Raw genomic sequence first — 18,158 nt, 5'->3', positions numbered from 1 at the left:
ACAAGTTATAACACATAAATAAAATAAAGACACTCTGCTACCTCTCTCAAACTGAGGGTTTGTGCTTGTCTTACTATTTCTTACTAATTTCATAAGGTTTGAGCTTCCTCTGGTTCCTCAAAGATTGGTATGATTGCTCCAGATCAAACAAAATTATTTAATACTTCCATGAATGTGAAGGTCTCTCCTCTTTAACCACAGGTAAAATTCAGAAGCACTGGTTCCTATACAGGTAGAGGCATTTCATTATTTCATAGAGATTTTGTAGGGATAAATATAGTGACAATCTGCAGAGAGAGACTGCAGTAGAAAACCCTCTAGGGAAAGCTGAGTAAGAAAATCAAATGGAAAGATGGACACAAATGATTATGAATATTGCTGAAGAGATGAGTTCATCTAAGATTCTGAAGAGATCTCACAGGACAAAGACACTGAAGTACAGTCAGAAAACGCTTCACTCCTGGTTCATGATACAGGAGGTCTTCTCACAGCAGGAGCCACGACTAGGTTGAAGAATTCACCAGTCAGAGAAAATGGCTACACCAGACATAGCAAATTGCCTCTGAAGCCAATTTTAATCCAATGTATTTGATAAACACAGCCAGAATGGTGGAGGAGTTAGAAGACACGAACTAAAAACAATTATTCATGAAAAATAAAAACACCATATGCAAATATCACAGGATATATTCCTCCTCAAACTTAACAGGGAGGTCAAAGCATTCCTGATTTCAGGGCACAGAACCCTAAACAAATACACCTATGAATTGATGCTATAATACAGTAATACATAATACAATGCATAACATCAGCCTTCACTGCCTCATCTTTCACCAGGCATCTCATAATAATCATTCTACCATTCAGGGCTTGAAAGGCTCCTTACAGAACTGCCATTAAAATAAACCACACTCAGCTCTGAAATGATAAATGCTTTCTCTCCAACTGTGAGATCTAAGAATGAAGGCAAATACCCCAATACAATCTGAAGTTCAGTATGTCATATATTCTTAGGGCCAAAATAAAGACAACCAATTCTTCCAGGTAATTAGAGTCATCTACATTGTTCCCCCCAACTCCTCAGCTGAGCTGTCCTGATTTACAGTAGCAGATGATGTTCTGCAGTTTTATGAAAAGGAACGATTTTTAATTTAAGACTTAAGCCACACAGCAGATTTTCCAATTCAAAACAGCATTGTCAGCTTTTCCGAGATGTTTTCATAGAAACATTACATTCCCTTTTCCCCTTCCCAGAGTCTTGTTCAGCTCGGCTCCTGTTAAGCCACATCTCCTAAGGCACAGACAGAAACTCCTGCTGCAATGCTCATGCACTAGAGCTCAAACACACACTTTTCCAGACTGTTTAATGCCCAGCAGCACAGCCACAGCACTGCTTCAGCCAGTCCCATTGCCACGGCTGAACACGAGCGTTCTTCCTCAGCTGGCAGCTGAATCACGGTAAACGCTGTAGCTTTAGCCATGCAAAGAGAGAGGCTGCATTTCTCTTCTAGAAGTTGCAAGGCATTTAGGAAGAGATGTTTGTGAACAGTTAAAATCAACATTGGTAGGTTACAAATTTGTATTCTTATAGTAAGACAGTAAAATGACAGGCGTCTGTGCGTGCCGCTGTATTTTACCGTGAAAGAATATTTTAAACTTAATTCAGTGTTGATAACTGGAAGGGAAAAACAAAACAAAGCAAAACTACTTTCCTACTTATGTTAAAAAAATACTTTTCTTAGAGAGAGGCTAGCACTTACATACTGGCAAAGTAATGTACACAAAGTCAGAGACTTCAATTCCATGTATTCCGGTTTATGTTTCATATATCCCAGATTCCAACAGGGGGTAGCATTACACTTCTGCAAGAACATTTGCTATTTAGAATACACTCAGTTTCCCCACAGTTCTCCCCTCAGAGCTTCCTTGTACAACAGATCTGTTAATTTCCACTCATTCTGCACCCAAGGAAACCACATAAGGCAGACTCCAGCAAAACTCCCCTAACGCTGAAAGTGATGCTCAGATGGGCCCAAACAGGTATGAAAGCCAGCAGATTTGGCCACTGTGCAAATAATCACTGCGTGGCTCTCAGCTCATTCTTCTTGCTCAGCACATAGCACAAACAGGAGAGACAAGGTGCAAGATGCAACCCCTCACATGATCCACCCCCTTTGCATTTTTAAAGTTCACAAGACTGACGGTGCCCTCGCTGAGCATCTCAGAACCGCAGAAACAGCTGTGAAAACCTGACCAATGGGAAGTACTGCTGTACATTTTCTCCAAACAGCACAGCCCAAGAGAAACCACAGAGTTCTGAGTCAGAGCATTAACCCATTTCGAGATAGGCAAAGTCAGTACAGAAGTCCTTATGGAGCAGGAAGCTTGGAGAGGCTAAAAATAAACAAGAAGGACCTTATTGACATACGGACCTATGGACACACGTCCTCACAAAGGGATTCAGGTGGCCTTGCTCTTGTGGTAAGCACGGCAGCATTTTATGGGAAATTTACACACAAAAGTGCATGAGGCATCCCTTTTACCCAAGTTTTCTGCTTGCAACAAGGTTTAAAATCCAAGTCAGCTATTCATGGAGAAAAAGGATCCTTTTTTTGCAAATAAAGAGTTTAACTACAGCTCTACAGCTGCAGTGACAGACAGTAAATAGAGAAGGACTTAAATGAAAACATTTCAAAACCTGGCAAAGAGAAATCTCAGATCTTAGAGACAAATTAAACCCTCCTCTGTGGGTTCTTAGAGATGGAGAAAGTTTTTGTTAAGCTTTAATTATCATTTTGAAACATTCACCTGGGGAAATCCCTAAGAAGAGTCTTTTTCTTCCTCTACTTCCCCAAGGACTGTTGCTCCACAGTGGGAGCTTAGCTTCTGCTGGCACTAAAAATACACTTGTGCCTATCTTGTAGCTGATGGAGGTATGCCAATTTACATTACACGAGTTACTTGATTCCTTCCTTCCAGCCCATTCCACATAAAGACACAGAGGAAAGAATCCTTGTTGTAACCTGTGCATCCTGTTCTGCAGAGGGAGAACTAGAGTGGGCTTAATTATGGGCCTATGAAGAATAAAAATGAAAGCCTAGCAATACTCTCCTCAAATTCATTTTCCTCCTTTTTCAACCTCACATTTATAGCTATAGTTAGTCAACTTCTTCCAGAAAAATTATTAACAAGATGATTATTATTAAGATGAAAATTATTAACAGTGATCATCAGTAGAAAGAAGTGGATGGAAGTAGAAGGACAAATAAGGGAGTAAAATCTCAAAATAGTAAAATTAAGACAAGTGTTTTTCTTTATCTCGAGCCCATCACTAAAATTATAGTTTGTCAAAAGTAATGAAACTATAATTAAGCTGCACAGCTTCAAAGGATACAGATACTTAACTATGCATGGGAGCTTCTTCTATATCAGAGAGCAGTGCAATAAATTATTAGGCACAATTATATCTATATTTTTTTCCCAAAGCATCCTAGTGTAGTTATCTCTATAGCACGTGTGTTCTGCTTGACTTTGCGTCTCCAGGAATGAGATGAATCGGCAAATTTCATCTGGAAATGTTTTCCTTGTGCTACAGGGGATCCAAGCATACAGTTACTAGCCCTGCTCCAGCCCACTTAGCACTTCTCTGTCCTTCCAATTACCCAGACCTGGAAAAGGTTTATATTTCCTTAATATTTTCCAGGCTCAGATTTCTAGTACATCCAAAATTGCTTCCAATCAGCATTGAATTAGCAGAGGATTCCACAGAATCCAGACTACTGCAGAGGATGTGGCTAGGGGAGAGGGAACACAGCCAGAGTTCATGTCCCACTGATTCCCAGCTGTTGAAACAGTCATTTTAGTTGACTGACAGCTGGCTGCTGCACTTTATCCTGCCAATAGCCCAATATCCTCATGTGACAAGACTTAGGAGCACAAAGTCCACTTTAAGGCCCCTTTTCCATCTACACTTTGGTTGTGTGGGATTGAACATCTGCAGAGAAAGTCCCAAGGTCTGCTTTCTTTCATCTTCCCTGTTTTCAGGAAAAAACTGCAGAAAGACTTAAAAGATAACTCCAAGGAAGACATACAAGCAGAGCTTGCATGTAGTAAAGGCATTTTACTGCAGCCTAGAAGCCCTGTATATGAGTAGCATTCACTCACCCCATCCTGGCTTTCATTTATCATATTAATCACACTTATTTTGACCTTAACATTCTCATGCCACCCAGGAAAGTTCAGTCTAACTTTGACATACACACACAGATTTTGCGTTGTTATATTGATGCATCAAATTTCCCTGGATCTGAACCAGAGGGGACAGAAAAACAACAGTAGCCCCACATAACAGTTTTCCTTACACTTCTGTCCTAAACTCACATGTTGAATCACTAGCTGAAGTAAGATAGTTTTTCAAGGCAAAAAAATGTTGTTGTACTAGCAGGGATGTCCAGAATGCAAGGAAGTACTTCCCTCTGCAGTGTCATTCAGGAATGGAACAGAAAAGTTTGTGTGCAGCAGGTACAAAGAGCTTTTTTCACACTTTCAAAAGGATTAACTCTGTTGGCCAGGTGAAGTAACTGAGGTTTCACTATGCCACCTTGGTTCTCACCCGGAGTTCCTATATTTCATAGCTAAGTTTAGCCAGAACCAAGGGAACTCAATTGGGTCAACTGGCTACCAAAAACATTGCTCCAGAAGCTCCCTGCAGTCACCTGCTCTCACACCTTTTACTGAGGAAGAGCTCAGTCTTACCTAATCCCTGTTTGGGCAAAATGGTTCTTGATCTAATAGAGAAATGGGGGTTAAAAAAAAAGTCATTGCATCCAAAAAAATTTGCAAAATTAGATTTTATGCAATACGCCTCCCCATATGGATTTTAGAAAAGAATACATTAAGAAAACATAATACCTGTATAGTTTTTCCCTCTCTTGAAATTCAGGCATATCCTCAAGCATATTCTTGATACCTTGCTCCTTTCTAAATGCTAAGAAATGGCTCAGCCCTCAGGCTAATCCCATTATTAGAAAGAACTGATCTCCAACTGCCATGTCCTCAGTCTCAGATTTTCTGAATCAACTGTGTGTAAGGGCTCCCACACTCATAACTTTTTTTCCGGTAACTGCAGTTCTTGAAAGATACCATTCTTCAAGCTCAATTTCACACACACAAAAATTTTCTCTTGCTATAACTTGTTCAGTGCCACTGCTTTGTGGTCTTTCATTAAATAGAAAACAGTTTTCAACTATGTGCTGAAATTATAAAAATTAGTGATAGACTTGCCACCATTTTAAAACAAAAATTTTGGAGCAGCTGCTTCATCCTGGCAGGGTGATTTTTTTTCCTCATTAGTGACTTCCTTTTCAGTCCACAGTTCTCTTAAAAGGCAAACAAACTTTCTGTCTCTTTCACTGCCATGTGTACAACATTGCATTTAATATAATCTTTAGCACTTGGACAGAATTTTCAAGATCCAAATTCCTGTAGAAACACCATCCCATCAGCCAACAGCCTTGGGAAGCAAATACAAATATCACAGATAGAGTGAGGTAAGCTGGTCACAAGAAAACCCTAACACAAAATCTCTGCATCAGTCCAAATCTCAAGCTTCTTACCTCTGTTTATAAAGTGAGAGTTTATAAAGTCTCACTGTTTATAAAGTGAGACAGTGCCCAAAATATCACTTTGCCATCACAAACTCCTGCCAGGATTCTGTCTGCTGTAGACAAGCACCTTTACAGCATAGTAGGCACGGTTGTCAAATGCATTCAGCACTAAGCCAGGCAAAGCAAGCACACCAGATTTCAGTATGGATTCTTTCTGTATTCCCTGAGGTCCAAAGCAGTCTATTCCACTCTTCTATTATGGGACAGGGTTTGAAATTTGCCTGTTTCAAATGTCAAAGATCCATCTTATTTATTTTAATTCACATGCAGCCCCAATCTCTAATGAAGTGAATTTTAGCTACACTGATTTCAGGGCCCTTGATCCTAGGAGTGTCAGAGGAAAGGAGCTGAATTCTGCACAAGACTTCTGCTGAACTCAGAGGGACATTTTGGTCAGAACTGTACAATTGCATGAGAGGTAAATCTGACAATCTAATCTTCCTTATGGGCTTTTAAAGAATTCCCTCTCCTTTCTCCTCTAGACAAGTTCCCTGGCATTTCAGCAGAAGAATTCAGAACTCTGCATAATAAAGCAATACATAAAATCTCAAGGAACTTTAAAAGCAGTCCATCCTGAAAACTGGTAGGCATTTTTGTATCAGAATGTCTTATGCACATTTACTACCTTCTCTGCCTATGGGAAGCATTCATGCAGTTCTTAACATATAAATATATTTCAGTGATTCATTCCTCAAATTGGTTTTAGTATAATGAAACCATGGAGCAGGTTCAAGGGAGCAGGTAATAAACCATTTTCTATTCAGTAGATTCATTGCCACATATTTTCATGCTAACAAATGCCAAAACTGCATTACCCATAGGAAGATGTTGTTACCATATTATTTCATTTCACAAACATAATAGCTGGAAAAATTATTTGCTCTTTGTGACTAAAGTAATGCAACTTGAGGGTCAAATATTACAAACAGTAAGGATTTACCTACACCACAACGCAACCAATACCTTCAGATATAATCTGATTACAAGTAATTGCAACTCATTGTAATTCTGCTGTCATATTATCAGCCAGACTGAAAGTATTTCTATGGATAACTTGAAGTAATAAGCATATTGGGATTCTTGAATTACCAAAACTTGTTCCACTTCTAAGTCTTGTCCTGAGTTGTGGACAAGCCTAAGCACAGTTTGTATAATGTTTTTGGAACACATTTCACCCTTCTAATTTGCATACTTCCAGTTTTAAGTGGCTCTGTCAAAAAAGGTTGGTTGGAAAGGTCACACCCCTACTGAGCATCTATTCCGAGTCCTCTCATCTACTCAGAGTAAGCTGCTGTCAGCCCTCCAGACATCCCATCTAAGTGATTGCTATCCTACTGACACTCACCAATTCCTTCTGAGCCATGCAATTACTTTGATATCACTGACTGTTAATCAAAACAAAATATTTCCTGCATTGTCATTTTAATGTACAACCTTAAAAATAGAAATGTTGGAAGACATTACAAACATTTTTCAGAAATGAAAGTCAAGGAATTGAGGTCTTTTAAAGTAACTTTATGATCTTCCAGAAGGAGAGAAACCATATGGGAACGAAACCTGGGAATCTTAATCCAGGGCTGCTACTGCAGTTATTCACTTCCCCTGAGTTCAGCTCCATTTCATCTATGCTTTCCTTATATCTTTTGGTAATTCCTTCCTCTGCAGGTAAATTTTAATTTCTCCCTTTTAGAAAATGAACATAGAAAGTGTCTGCTAACACTTTGTAGGATTCTGTTAATTTTTTCCAGAAATAAATGGATTTCTGTTTAAGGTGGAGGGGGGGTGGGGAATAGAGGGGAAAAAAAAAAAAAAAGAAAAGAAAAAAAAAGCTTTACATTTTCTCATTTTGGCCACATTCCAAGCAATCTGAAGAGTCTCCTTTACAGCTGGATCAAAACCAGAAACCCCACAAACCCTACATTCCAAAGGGAATAATTTTTCCGGCTTTTATTGTCAGATGACTCCTCCTTCAAAGCATTTCTTTCTCTCTCTTCAGAAAAGCTACTGCTCCCAACAGAGGAAAAAGTAGCCATTGGTATTAGTAATAATAAAAGCTATTACCCAGCTTGATTGTATCTGGAGGAAAAAGCCAATTTTCCCATTTGTTCATTGTGATGGGGATAGAAGGTGAACACTGTGGTTTATCAGTATCTCCAAGTCTCTCGGACAGAAAAGCAATCCAGCAACACTTGTGTTCGGTACAGAAGAAAGGATTCTGCTGAGTTACATTATCTGCATTCCCTCGTGTAAGGACAGATGGTCTCTTCTCTTGACATTGTTTTCATTTCACTTACCAGTGCTTCTGTGGCAGGCACTTCTTTTCCCATTACAGACTCTCTATTCCCCTTAGTGACAGATCCCAAGAAGGGCCACTCTTGTAATTCCGAATTTAGATTAAAACCCTTATTTGCACAAAACTTGTGAGGATTCTTTCACAATAGATGGAGAGTACCTTGGGTAGAGTTTTTTAGATAAAAAGGAAGGTAACCTCCTACAGGGCTGAAGGCAAGTCAGATCTGCACTGCTCTGATATGGTTGGCATGTCTCATGTGTTACTGTGATATCTCAAATCCAAATTCCTACCCCTTGACCTCCTCCATGCACACCTTTGGAAGAGCTAATGAGCTCTTACCAGCAACAGCGGTGGAAAAGGAAGCTGGATCTCTTCTTGATCACTTGGGAGTGAAGCCTGCTGCCAAGAAGTATTACAATACTGTACAAGTTAACTGGGGAACTGGGAAGAAAAAAAAATCCTCCTTTCCTGTAAGCTGACATTAACCAATATCTCTACACAGTGCATAAGCAAAGCTGGATGAGAGATGAGATCAAGAGGATGGAGATCATCTCTACTATAGACTTGGGCTCCTGGCCAGAACTGCAAAGAGGACAACAAAACAAATGTAGCTCTAAGGCTAACACTACATCCACCCATTTTATGCCCCTTTTCTCTGTCAGCTTCAACTGGAGAACATACTTTTGCTCATCTTTGATCTGCACAGCACTGGATGCTTTTGTCAGCATAACCAGCTCCAGAAATGACTGCATTTCATTGTCAGGATCATGGGTTTCTTCTACTTCAGAAAGATGCTGTGGGAAAATTGGTGGGCTTTAACATGCTTTTGAATCTCTGAAAAGTCTGAAGAACAACACTACTTTATTGTAAAAATTTCAGAGCCTTCAGAGCCTTTTACTATGACTTACAATAATGTAAGTAAAATGCCAGATGGCCAAATCATTGTCCAGTGCAGACACCTTATTTGTGGTGATGTGCTGGGAGATGCACATCACTGCTGGTTCATGTATCACAGTCAGGAGTCATGCAAAAACAACTGCAATTTAAATCTTGAAAGAACACAAAAGCAAGTTTTATAATTCATGCAAAAAGTCAGCAAGACCCTGATACAGAAACCTCAAAAACACATCATTCAGGTCAACAATGACAACTGACTTCCAGGTTCCTCTGAGGTGCAAGCTTTCCCTGTTTTAGTTCTGACAGCGTGTTGCCCAACTGCCCAGAGCTCTGAGATCAGAGCAGAAATACAAGCAGCAACAATGCTGTAGAAGATGACAAATGCATCCTTCTCAGCTGAGAATTTAAACAGCTTACTAGCTTTTTTAAAGGTGGGAGGAAGCATAAAATGTTACAGCACCACACATCAATACTGTAAAAAAAAGTCTTTGAAAAGAGATGCAAAAGATGTGCAATTACAAATAATCATGTTCCTACATTCTCAGAGAAAGCATGGAAATAAACACAGTTCAAGATAAACACATTAGGTTTTCAGTCTCCTGGGGAAAGAGGTAATGACTCCCAACAGGAAAAAAAATAGCTAAATTAAGGCTGTAGTTAAAAGTACATTGTGATTTCCTTAGTATCTGTTTTAGTACTACATTAGAAAAGTACTTGATTAAAAGCCAAAAAAAATAAAACATTCTCAGTCACACAGATACGGCCATGTAGTCATGCAGCTGCCATTTCTCAGATTTCACTACGCAAGTTAACACCTTACAGGCCTTCTCTTTCACCACGTTCAAAACAGCATCTACAATGAAAGGAGAAACACCAGCTAACTCTAGGGATAATGGTTTTGTACAGCATTCGGAAGGCTAAGGCTATATTGCCAACCCAGTGACAGGCTGCTCATGACCCTGGTGAAATTAGTCCAGGCAAGACAGCAAGAGACCTCAGCGCAGGATGCTCTAGAGTTCAAGCCCCTTCTCTGCCTGAAGTCCTATCAGCTGTGCTTCTCCCTCGGCTTAGTCTCTCTCCCTGGTCTACAATACACGAGGGACACACAGATATTCAGTTTCTCCAGAGACTCCAGAGCCTCTGCAGTCACCCAAGGCTGCAGGTGGTTAACCAGCTCTGAAAGGGGGGCCTGGTGCTGCCCCATCAAACACAGCAGTAAAGAGCCTGCTCAAGGACGACAGTAAGGCATGCACATGCCTTCCTGCGGAGTTGTAATGCAAAGCAAAGCAGCTTCTACAGGACAGACTAAAAGAGTTAAATATCCTATCACCTAGCCAAACCAACTCCTCACTTAAACTGAGATCCACGTGCCCCCAAGGCAGTTCTTCCTACATTGTGCAGGGAAGGGCTCTCAGCCCCTCAGAACTGTGGATCCTGCTGGATTCACAAAACCACAACACTTCTGTATTTCCACTTACTACAGATATACTGGGAGATTCAAAGTTTGAGGCACAGAGTCACTGGGGTAGCAGGAATTATACAAGTACCTCACAGATAATTTGGGTAGATCAGCTCCTAATTTGGGACCATATTGTCCCCAAGGAGGTCTTGGTATTTTAAAATCATCAGCTTAAGTAGGTGGCTGAATACCAATAGAGATTGATGACAACAGCCACACACAAACTGACAGCTTCTTTTCCCCTCTATCATGGCAAGTTAACTACCAAAGCAGTACCCATGACTATATTTCTACACAAATAAGAACTCCCACTGACATAAATATGAGTTTAGCATGAGCTAGACATACATAAATGTAATTTCTACTAATAGGCACATTTGGAGCTGTCAACAGTGATTTGAGTATAAGACTAAGTAGCATGAAGAGACAGCCATAAACACTCCATATTAATTCAACTTGCAAGAAGAAGAAGGTCAGGGGGCAAAAAGCAAAGCAAAACAAACCCCAGAACTTGTCAGATGGAAAAGGACAAAACCAGTTGGAAAATAATTTTATTTTTCAGACTGCTACGAAAATTTACAAACAATGGTGGTGTAAAAAAAAGAAAGAACACCCTATAAAAAAAAGTTGACATTTCTCAAACTATAGCATCAAAGGAAGTTACAGAGCAACAAGCATACAATGAAAGTCTATTCATCAAATTAGTATTAGTTAAGCAGTTAAAAATGTAATAAGTAAAGTCTAATAATAAATCTCTACAGCTTACTCAGAAATTGTAACAATCAATTCTGAGCTTAAATTATACTTAGAATAGACAATGAATTCACCTCTGCAATCATCTACAGCACTGAAATCAACTAGGTCAAATTACATAGCAAAGGCACACCTTGGGAAGTCTGTAAAGGACATCTTGAGCACAGCACAATTATGTACAACACAAAGCAAATCACCCTGCACACTTGCTTCTTAGTCCCTGATGTCTAATATGAAATACAATATACAAATAATAGAAGCAATATTTAATAACTCTTTTCATTCTGGCTCTATTTTTCATGCAGAGTGACAGAAAGACTTCCTTGCCCTGTTTTCTCTTTGAGCCTTGGCAGCTTCCTAGGGTCTGTTCTCCCTGTTTTCATCATCATCATCCTTGTCATTAGAGGAGCAGGTGGTTCTTAAGTCAATCCCAGTCAGGATCCCCACCACGCCCTCCACATATGCACATCTTCATCCTGCAACTTCTCTCCAACTCTCCACATGCTGAACTCCAACATGCACACACAACATGCCCAAACCTAACCTCCATTTGCCAAAGTTTACATCCAGGGCACAAAACAAACAAATGCTTATAGCCTTAATTACTGTTGCAGACTTTCCTCTACTTGGGTCACTTTAAATAGTAGACATTTAAAAGCCATTAACACAATTTAATTAACAGCTTAACTCAAAATTGCAAAGGAACTCCAAACACCGTCACATTAAGGCTTTTTGAAGATGAATTTGAATAAACATGAAAACCTGGTGTTTTCATCAATCCATAAATCAACTTTTCCTGGCCCTAACTTAAATATATTCTGTTCAAAGTACAAGGAGTAATAATTATTTCTTCCTCACAGCCTATGGATTTGTACATCCACTGTACTCATGAGGAGAAAAGCCAAAGATAGCGTCCATTAAATATTGCTAAAACAACTCATTCTCAACAGTTCAAGAGAGTGCATCAAAGGGTTATTTTTTCTTTCAAAAGTAAAAACCCATGAATCATTCCATTTAATGAGACTTCTTTCGTGACTGCTTATAAATGGGTTCTTAAAAAAAATAGCAGATGTGCATATCTCATGCTAAAACAAAAGTTAGTAAGAAGGTTGCACCAGTGTTTATCACTGAATTTGTTTAAGTATAGACAATATCTGAATTATTGCCAACTTATCTTATTAGGGCAGCTAGAAACACTGTTAAACCTGGTAGCACTTGAGGGTATTTATGTCATTGGGGTCAACAGGCTGTTGTAATGACATAATTCGGTTGTTAACTATTTTGAAGATATCCAGTGGAATACTCACTTTCAGCTTCCCATCTGCCACAGATACCCAGGGTAAGATCTGATAAATTCACATCTAAACCAGCAATTCAGATCACCCAGAAACATCTAGCTACCATGTGAGCTAATTGTACCTCAATTACTTCCTTCCTCCCTGCCTATAACAAAGCCACCTTAGAGCTTCCTAACGCCAAAGCAGAGCCCTTCCAGAAATCAATCTTGGTCATTTTTCCCAAATTCTCCCTAAATACAGGGAGCGGCCACAGGGAGCCAACAGGAGATACATGGCTGTGTACCCCACTGCCTGCAGAATTCCACACTTCCAGAATTAGGCTAGAGGGCTCGTGAAGGCCCGTGGTGCAAGGGGCTGGCAAGGATGGCGTTCAAAGATCACTGATCCTACTGACCACGGTCTTAGAAAACTTGTCCCACGAGGGCCCCCATACCTGCCAAATGCTTCAGGCATGTGACACAGTAATATCCAAGGTGCTGTGATAGGGTGTACCACAATGGGGCTGTGCAAGGGGCCCAGGCAGACAGATTTCTAGTTCGCAAATAGGTGAAGGCACTCAATTATGCATATGCATGAAACACCGCATGAGAAGAAAACAATCCCTCAAATTTATAACCTTTTAACTTTTCTTTCATCACCAACTAGGCATTCAAGCCCTTTTCATAGCAGTGGCTTATGTAATCTTGCATTTAATTAAATGTACACACTTCAATGGCAGTGTTCAATTCCTCAGGCAGAAGTCTCTCTTGCTGAATCCTTGCTTCACACATTCCCTAAATTAAATGCTTCCTCTAACCTTCCGAGCCTTTCAACAGCACACTAAAACAAGCATCTTCTTCTAGTTTAGCAAACACATTCACAAAAAAAAAAAAAAAAAAAATCTTCTCCAGCATGGATAAAATCAGATACATCTTCATGCAGTGTATAATTAATGTATAAAGCTTACTGCCATAAAAAGACAAGAATGTAGCAGGTCCAAAAAGAATTTATAAGAATAGCAAAGTCTCAGTAACAGATACCGGCAAATGTGTTTGGAAAGGCAAGTGAACCTCCATAATATAAGTATTAAGTCTTTATGTGACTGGTGATCAAAAATAAATTTTCCTGCAAATAAACCGCCCTGTTTGTAGACTGCTAGTGAGTTCTTGTTTACCTGCTCTAAGGTACCTGTCATTAGCCAGTCACATTACTGGACTGCCATGCTGACTTGACTATCTTGTATTTCCCCAGTGAGAAATGGGTCTAACCTGGCTTCTTGTGCAAGGCATGTCCAAACTACAGCCACAAAGAAAAGGAAAATATCAATAAAATAAAAGTATGCACACAGATCTCCTTAAGAGCTGCACATACTATTTGACCTCCCTTCTTTGTAAATACCAGCAGCAAGACAGGTCAGTGTCTTTCATGCTTGCTTGCCATTATATGGCAAATCCAGTGCCTGCGAAACTTTTTTCTTCCACTTACATGTACCCAAAGCCAAAATTGGCCAATTTAAAAGTAATGATTGTGGTCTATATTGTTCAGTGTTTCCTAGGTACAGATTTTGAGGAAGCCATGTGCTAAGCCTCTCCACTTCAGCATAAAAAACAGAAGAAACCTGTCCAGAGTATAAAGGAAACAATATTACTTATTACCTACAACTTACATAACTTTAAATTAATCATGCTGTATTAACTAAGGTTCATTAGAATCCGCTCAGTGTTAGGTATTTACCTTTAGTCCACCACAGATTGGACAAGATGAAAAAAGAGCTCTTGTCATCCCAAGGTGGGGGCTACATGTGTCACAGGGGTCAGCTGAGGCCCCACCAGGTGGTGACAGCTCACTACTTTTGGAGTCTGACACCTGTCCTTGTGGTTTTGTGTCTGACCACCTTGAAACAAAATCCACATATGTCTCATCACTTGAGTCCTTGCTGCTTTCTGTGAGTAAAGATAAAGGCCTCCCTCTGTGCTGGCTGTGCTCAGGTCCCCTCCGTGCTTCCAAGTGTGGTAGTGGCAGTTTTGGGTCACTGGCACCTTGAGCAGGCAGGGCCTGGTCCTTAGGTAGCGTGGAATCTGCACTCTTCAGCTGCACTTCTTTAGAAGCTGCCTGTAACACACTCCTGGGTACGTCATAAACATGTCTGAGAGAGCTGGGAACCTGATACTCTGATCCCACACCTCTCTGGGACTCACTGTGAGGACAAGTACATAGACTCTGATCTGAAGGAAAGTTCAATGGCAAGCTCAGCAATGATCCAAACTCATCACTGTGGCAAATGTCTAAGCTCCCAGCATAGGAAGAGAAGCTCCCAGAGTAGGAAGAGTGACTGCCAGTAGCTATTCCACTGTCAGAAGAACTCTGGCGTCCTATTTCCTGCAGCTGTCTGGATCGGAGGGCCTTCGGAGGGGGTTTAGTGGTGCCACGTGCCCCTTCTGGAAGGGTCTTTTCTTCTCCCAGGTGAATGCCCTTTGCAGCTGCCAGTCCATGGCTCTCCTGAGAGGTGCTGGCTGAAGACTGCTCAGGCCACACTGTCAACCTGCTCCCAACACTGACATCCGAGTGGCTGGTATCCGAAGATGAGCTTGAAATACTCCTATCGTCTCCTAGAAAAGAAGGAAACACATCGACCTATGTTTAAAACACAATCAACAGACTCAAGCATGGCAAGTATGCACAAACAGGAAGGGCCCCGAGACTCCATCTGCTTTTTGTAAGTGGAGCTGCCGTCAGAAAGCCAGAATTCCTGCAATAACTCATAGCCCTGCAGGAAAAATAAAATGCAATGTATGTTACCTTGCCATAACCCTACCACACTGTGGAACATAATGCATTCAAGGCTAAATTTTTGAAGTTTATGTACCAAATTCTCCCCTTTTCAAACATACTTTACTTTCACATAGTTAAATGGGTTGCTGTACCAAAATACAATCATACATCACTGTACAAATAAAAAACGGAATAATACTGTTATAAAAATGTTTACATATCTATATAGAAAAACATATTCTGTGATTAATTTATGCCTATATTGCAAGATTGTTTTCTTCAATGATAGTTGTAAGAAAGGCATTTTAACAAGTAATTACTACCACTTAAGACAGAACATGAATGAAAAAAAACTAAATATTGGCATGAAAGGGTACAAGGATAAAACATAAACATCACACAAACAAACAAATACAAAACCAACCAAATACAAAACTACTCTTTTGTAACACACAGAGTCTACAATGTTACTTTCTTCTTTCTTAATAAAACCAATGTGAAAGCAAAGGCAGAAACTGTATATGAAGTTGGGGCATGATTTCTGACCAGAGGAATGGAATAATTAAAAAAAAAAAAAAGGCACGTTTCTCTGTCAATCTCATTTATTTTCTATCTATTCAGTTAAGTCTAGTAGTTATGTGTTAATTAAGAAAAACCCCAGAAAGTCTCACTGGAATCCAGTCACAAACCACATTACCCAGCAGTGTCTAGGCAAAAGCCACCACAGACATGTATATAAGCACAAAATTAAACTCCTGAGGATCTTCACAGGGACATTTTTTTGGCTTGTAGGCTTTAGAGTCAAGAGCAAAGCAGATGTTTGGATGACTTAACTTCGGCTATTAAACAGTTCAAATGGCAGTTCAGGGCACAGGCCCTTTTACAAAACCAGTGCTAGACACTAGTTCTACTGCAATACACTAACAACTCCAGAAAAAGCATGCACAGATAGCAGAGGGAAGCACAGGAGTTCTACAGCTCACTGCAAAAATCTGCTGTAAGCCTGATGTGTGAACAATACAAGTGAGTCCATCTCACAGGCTGCACTAAGACCTTAGCTAGGTATGAGATTTGATGCAGACAGTTCTTTTAAAGTTTTACATGCAGAAATTCAGTAGGACTCAGCATCCTAAATGGTCTTCCTCAGTTAATAGTGTTTGATTCAAAACTCAGTCTGCTGAGTTGAAAATCCCCAATCAACATCAAAGGACTTCAGACAATGCTGTTAAAGAACTGCCTCAGAAGAAACATAACAAATCTAATGTCTTGACCATTTCTGTATTATTTTTCTTGTAAGCTCCACATCTTATATAAACACAGGCCATATAACTTTTAAAGCCTGGGCAGGAAGGAACATAATGTATTTTTTATTTAACTAAAGGTATTTCTTACCTCCACCACCCTGGCGACTTGTATGGGAAAGCAAGCTCAAGCGCTTTTCTAACTGCAAAGCTTCATGAGCCAATCTTTCTTCTGAATAGGCTGGGTTGGTACTTGGATCTTTAAAAAGAAACAGAAAATAAATAAATAAATAAAGGAGGCAATATGGAAAATGAATAAAAAAGAAGGAAAGTGAAAAAGAAATTCTTATGCTTGAAATGTTGATTGGGAAAAGGTATGGGACAATCTGACTTCAAGCACATCCTGGACATGTGCTACACAGTAAGTTAAAAATAAAAGTGTCAAAGATTTTCAGAGATTATACCCAACGTCTGTAATAGTTACCACCAGGGACAGAACACTGAAGAGCAAGGCACCAAAGTCAATAGCTACAGAAATAATTAGCATCCAGTAAGTCTAAAGGACTTGAAAGCTAATTTGACCCACATGAAATCTGTCCTGAATTCATTGGATTCACTGGGAATTTTAACATTCAGAAAGACCAAATTTTTCATCCTAGAAATTTACAAATCTACATCATAAAGTCAGAATCACAATGATTAAACTGACATCTTGCAATCCAGATAATTTATTTACAAAGACTTCGCTTTCAAGTTGGATGTTCAGAAGGTCATTAAGTTGAGATGTCAAAGATAAAATAAGCAATCTGGTGGCTTTTTGTCTTCATATTTAATACAAGACAAGTTAGGATGATATCAACCACTTCCAAAATGTACTGTCATGGATTTTCCCCATACATTTTAGTGAGTTTGCCATTCCAGCTGAGATTATTTCACTGAAGGCAGCTCATTATATTCCAAAATAAAGTAGAAAGACCAAAAGTTAAACAGAATGTGGAAGAAGTCTCATCAGTAAAAAAGGCCAGTTTCCTCTAAAACATTCTATTTCCAGCAGTCATAACAGTAAAACCAGATGTTGGAAGTAATCATAAACATCCAAAGAGAAACCTTATGGTTTCCTCCAAAAAGGACTGATGAGTGTGTCATGTTCAGCAATTGCAGAGGATATGGTCTGCTAACTTGTTCATCATCAGAAACTTCAGTAATTCTTTTTAATACACATGGAAAATAATTAATGACAGCGAAAAAAAATTATCGTCCTCACAACTGCTGCTCTTGTGTATCTGATCAGCTGGGCAGTAGAAGCACACCATAAAAACACTGAATCATTTAGTAAGAGGGGGAAAAAGGATGGAAAAGGCTATACATTGCTGTGATTGAGTTAGTAAGACAAAAACCAGTTGGAAAGACAAAAAAGTTTCATTTTTACCCCAGGCATTTAATTTTAAAAGACTTGGTTTGACATTGTCAACACAGCAGTCAAAGCAAGCTCATTATCACGGAAGAAACACTGCCAGGTCAGCTGAAGCTCCATTGGAACTCCCTACATTATCAACTGCCCCAAGAAACAAACTGCCACATCTCTCCTCCCTAACCATATTCACTTTCTGACCCTGTCCTAAGTAGGAACAGAAATGACAGTGCTGAACTTTCTAAGTTTCTTTCCCACGTCAAGGAGGTTTCCATCTTTGGCAGTCTGCAATCTGGGTAAGACGAGCAGAAAAGACAAGATATACACAATCCATCTACAACAACATACACTGGAACCCAAGGATGTTCTAACAGGGACAAGGAAACAAT

General features: G+C 39.7%; 1 protein-coding gene across 6 annotated transcripts in view; it reads right to left on the bottom strand.

Annotated features, from left to right (window-relative positions):
- The window catches only part of DOK7 (docking protein 7), a 57,979-nt gene that overhangs the window by 20,205 nt on the left and 19,616 nt on the right, over positions 1-18,158 (bottom strand). For all 6 annotated transcript variants that reach the window (XM_040064812.2, XM_040064814.2, XM_040064811.2 and 3 more), the window contains 2 exons: positions 16,510-16,617; positions 14,080-14,954 (listed from right to left, as the gene is read on the bottom strand). In XM_040064812.2, the coding sequence (XP_039920746.1) occupies positions 14,080-14,954; positions 16,510-16,617 (983 nt within the window). The remainder of the gene's footprint in view (positions 1-14,079; positions 14,955-16,509; positions 16,618-18,158) is intronic.

Source organism: Hirundo rustica, chromosome 5 (genome assembly GCF_015227805.2).
Source record: "Hirundo rustica isolate bHirRus1 chromosome 5, bHirRus1.pri.v3, whole genome shotgun sequence".
NCBI classification, from domain to species: Eukaryota; Metazoa; Chordata; class Aves; order Passeriformes; family Hirundinidae; genus Hirundo; species Hirundo rustica.
Note: the sequence above shows the minus strand (reverse complement) of the source record. Positions and strands in the feature narration are given on the sequence as shown.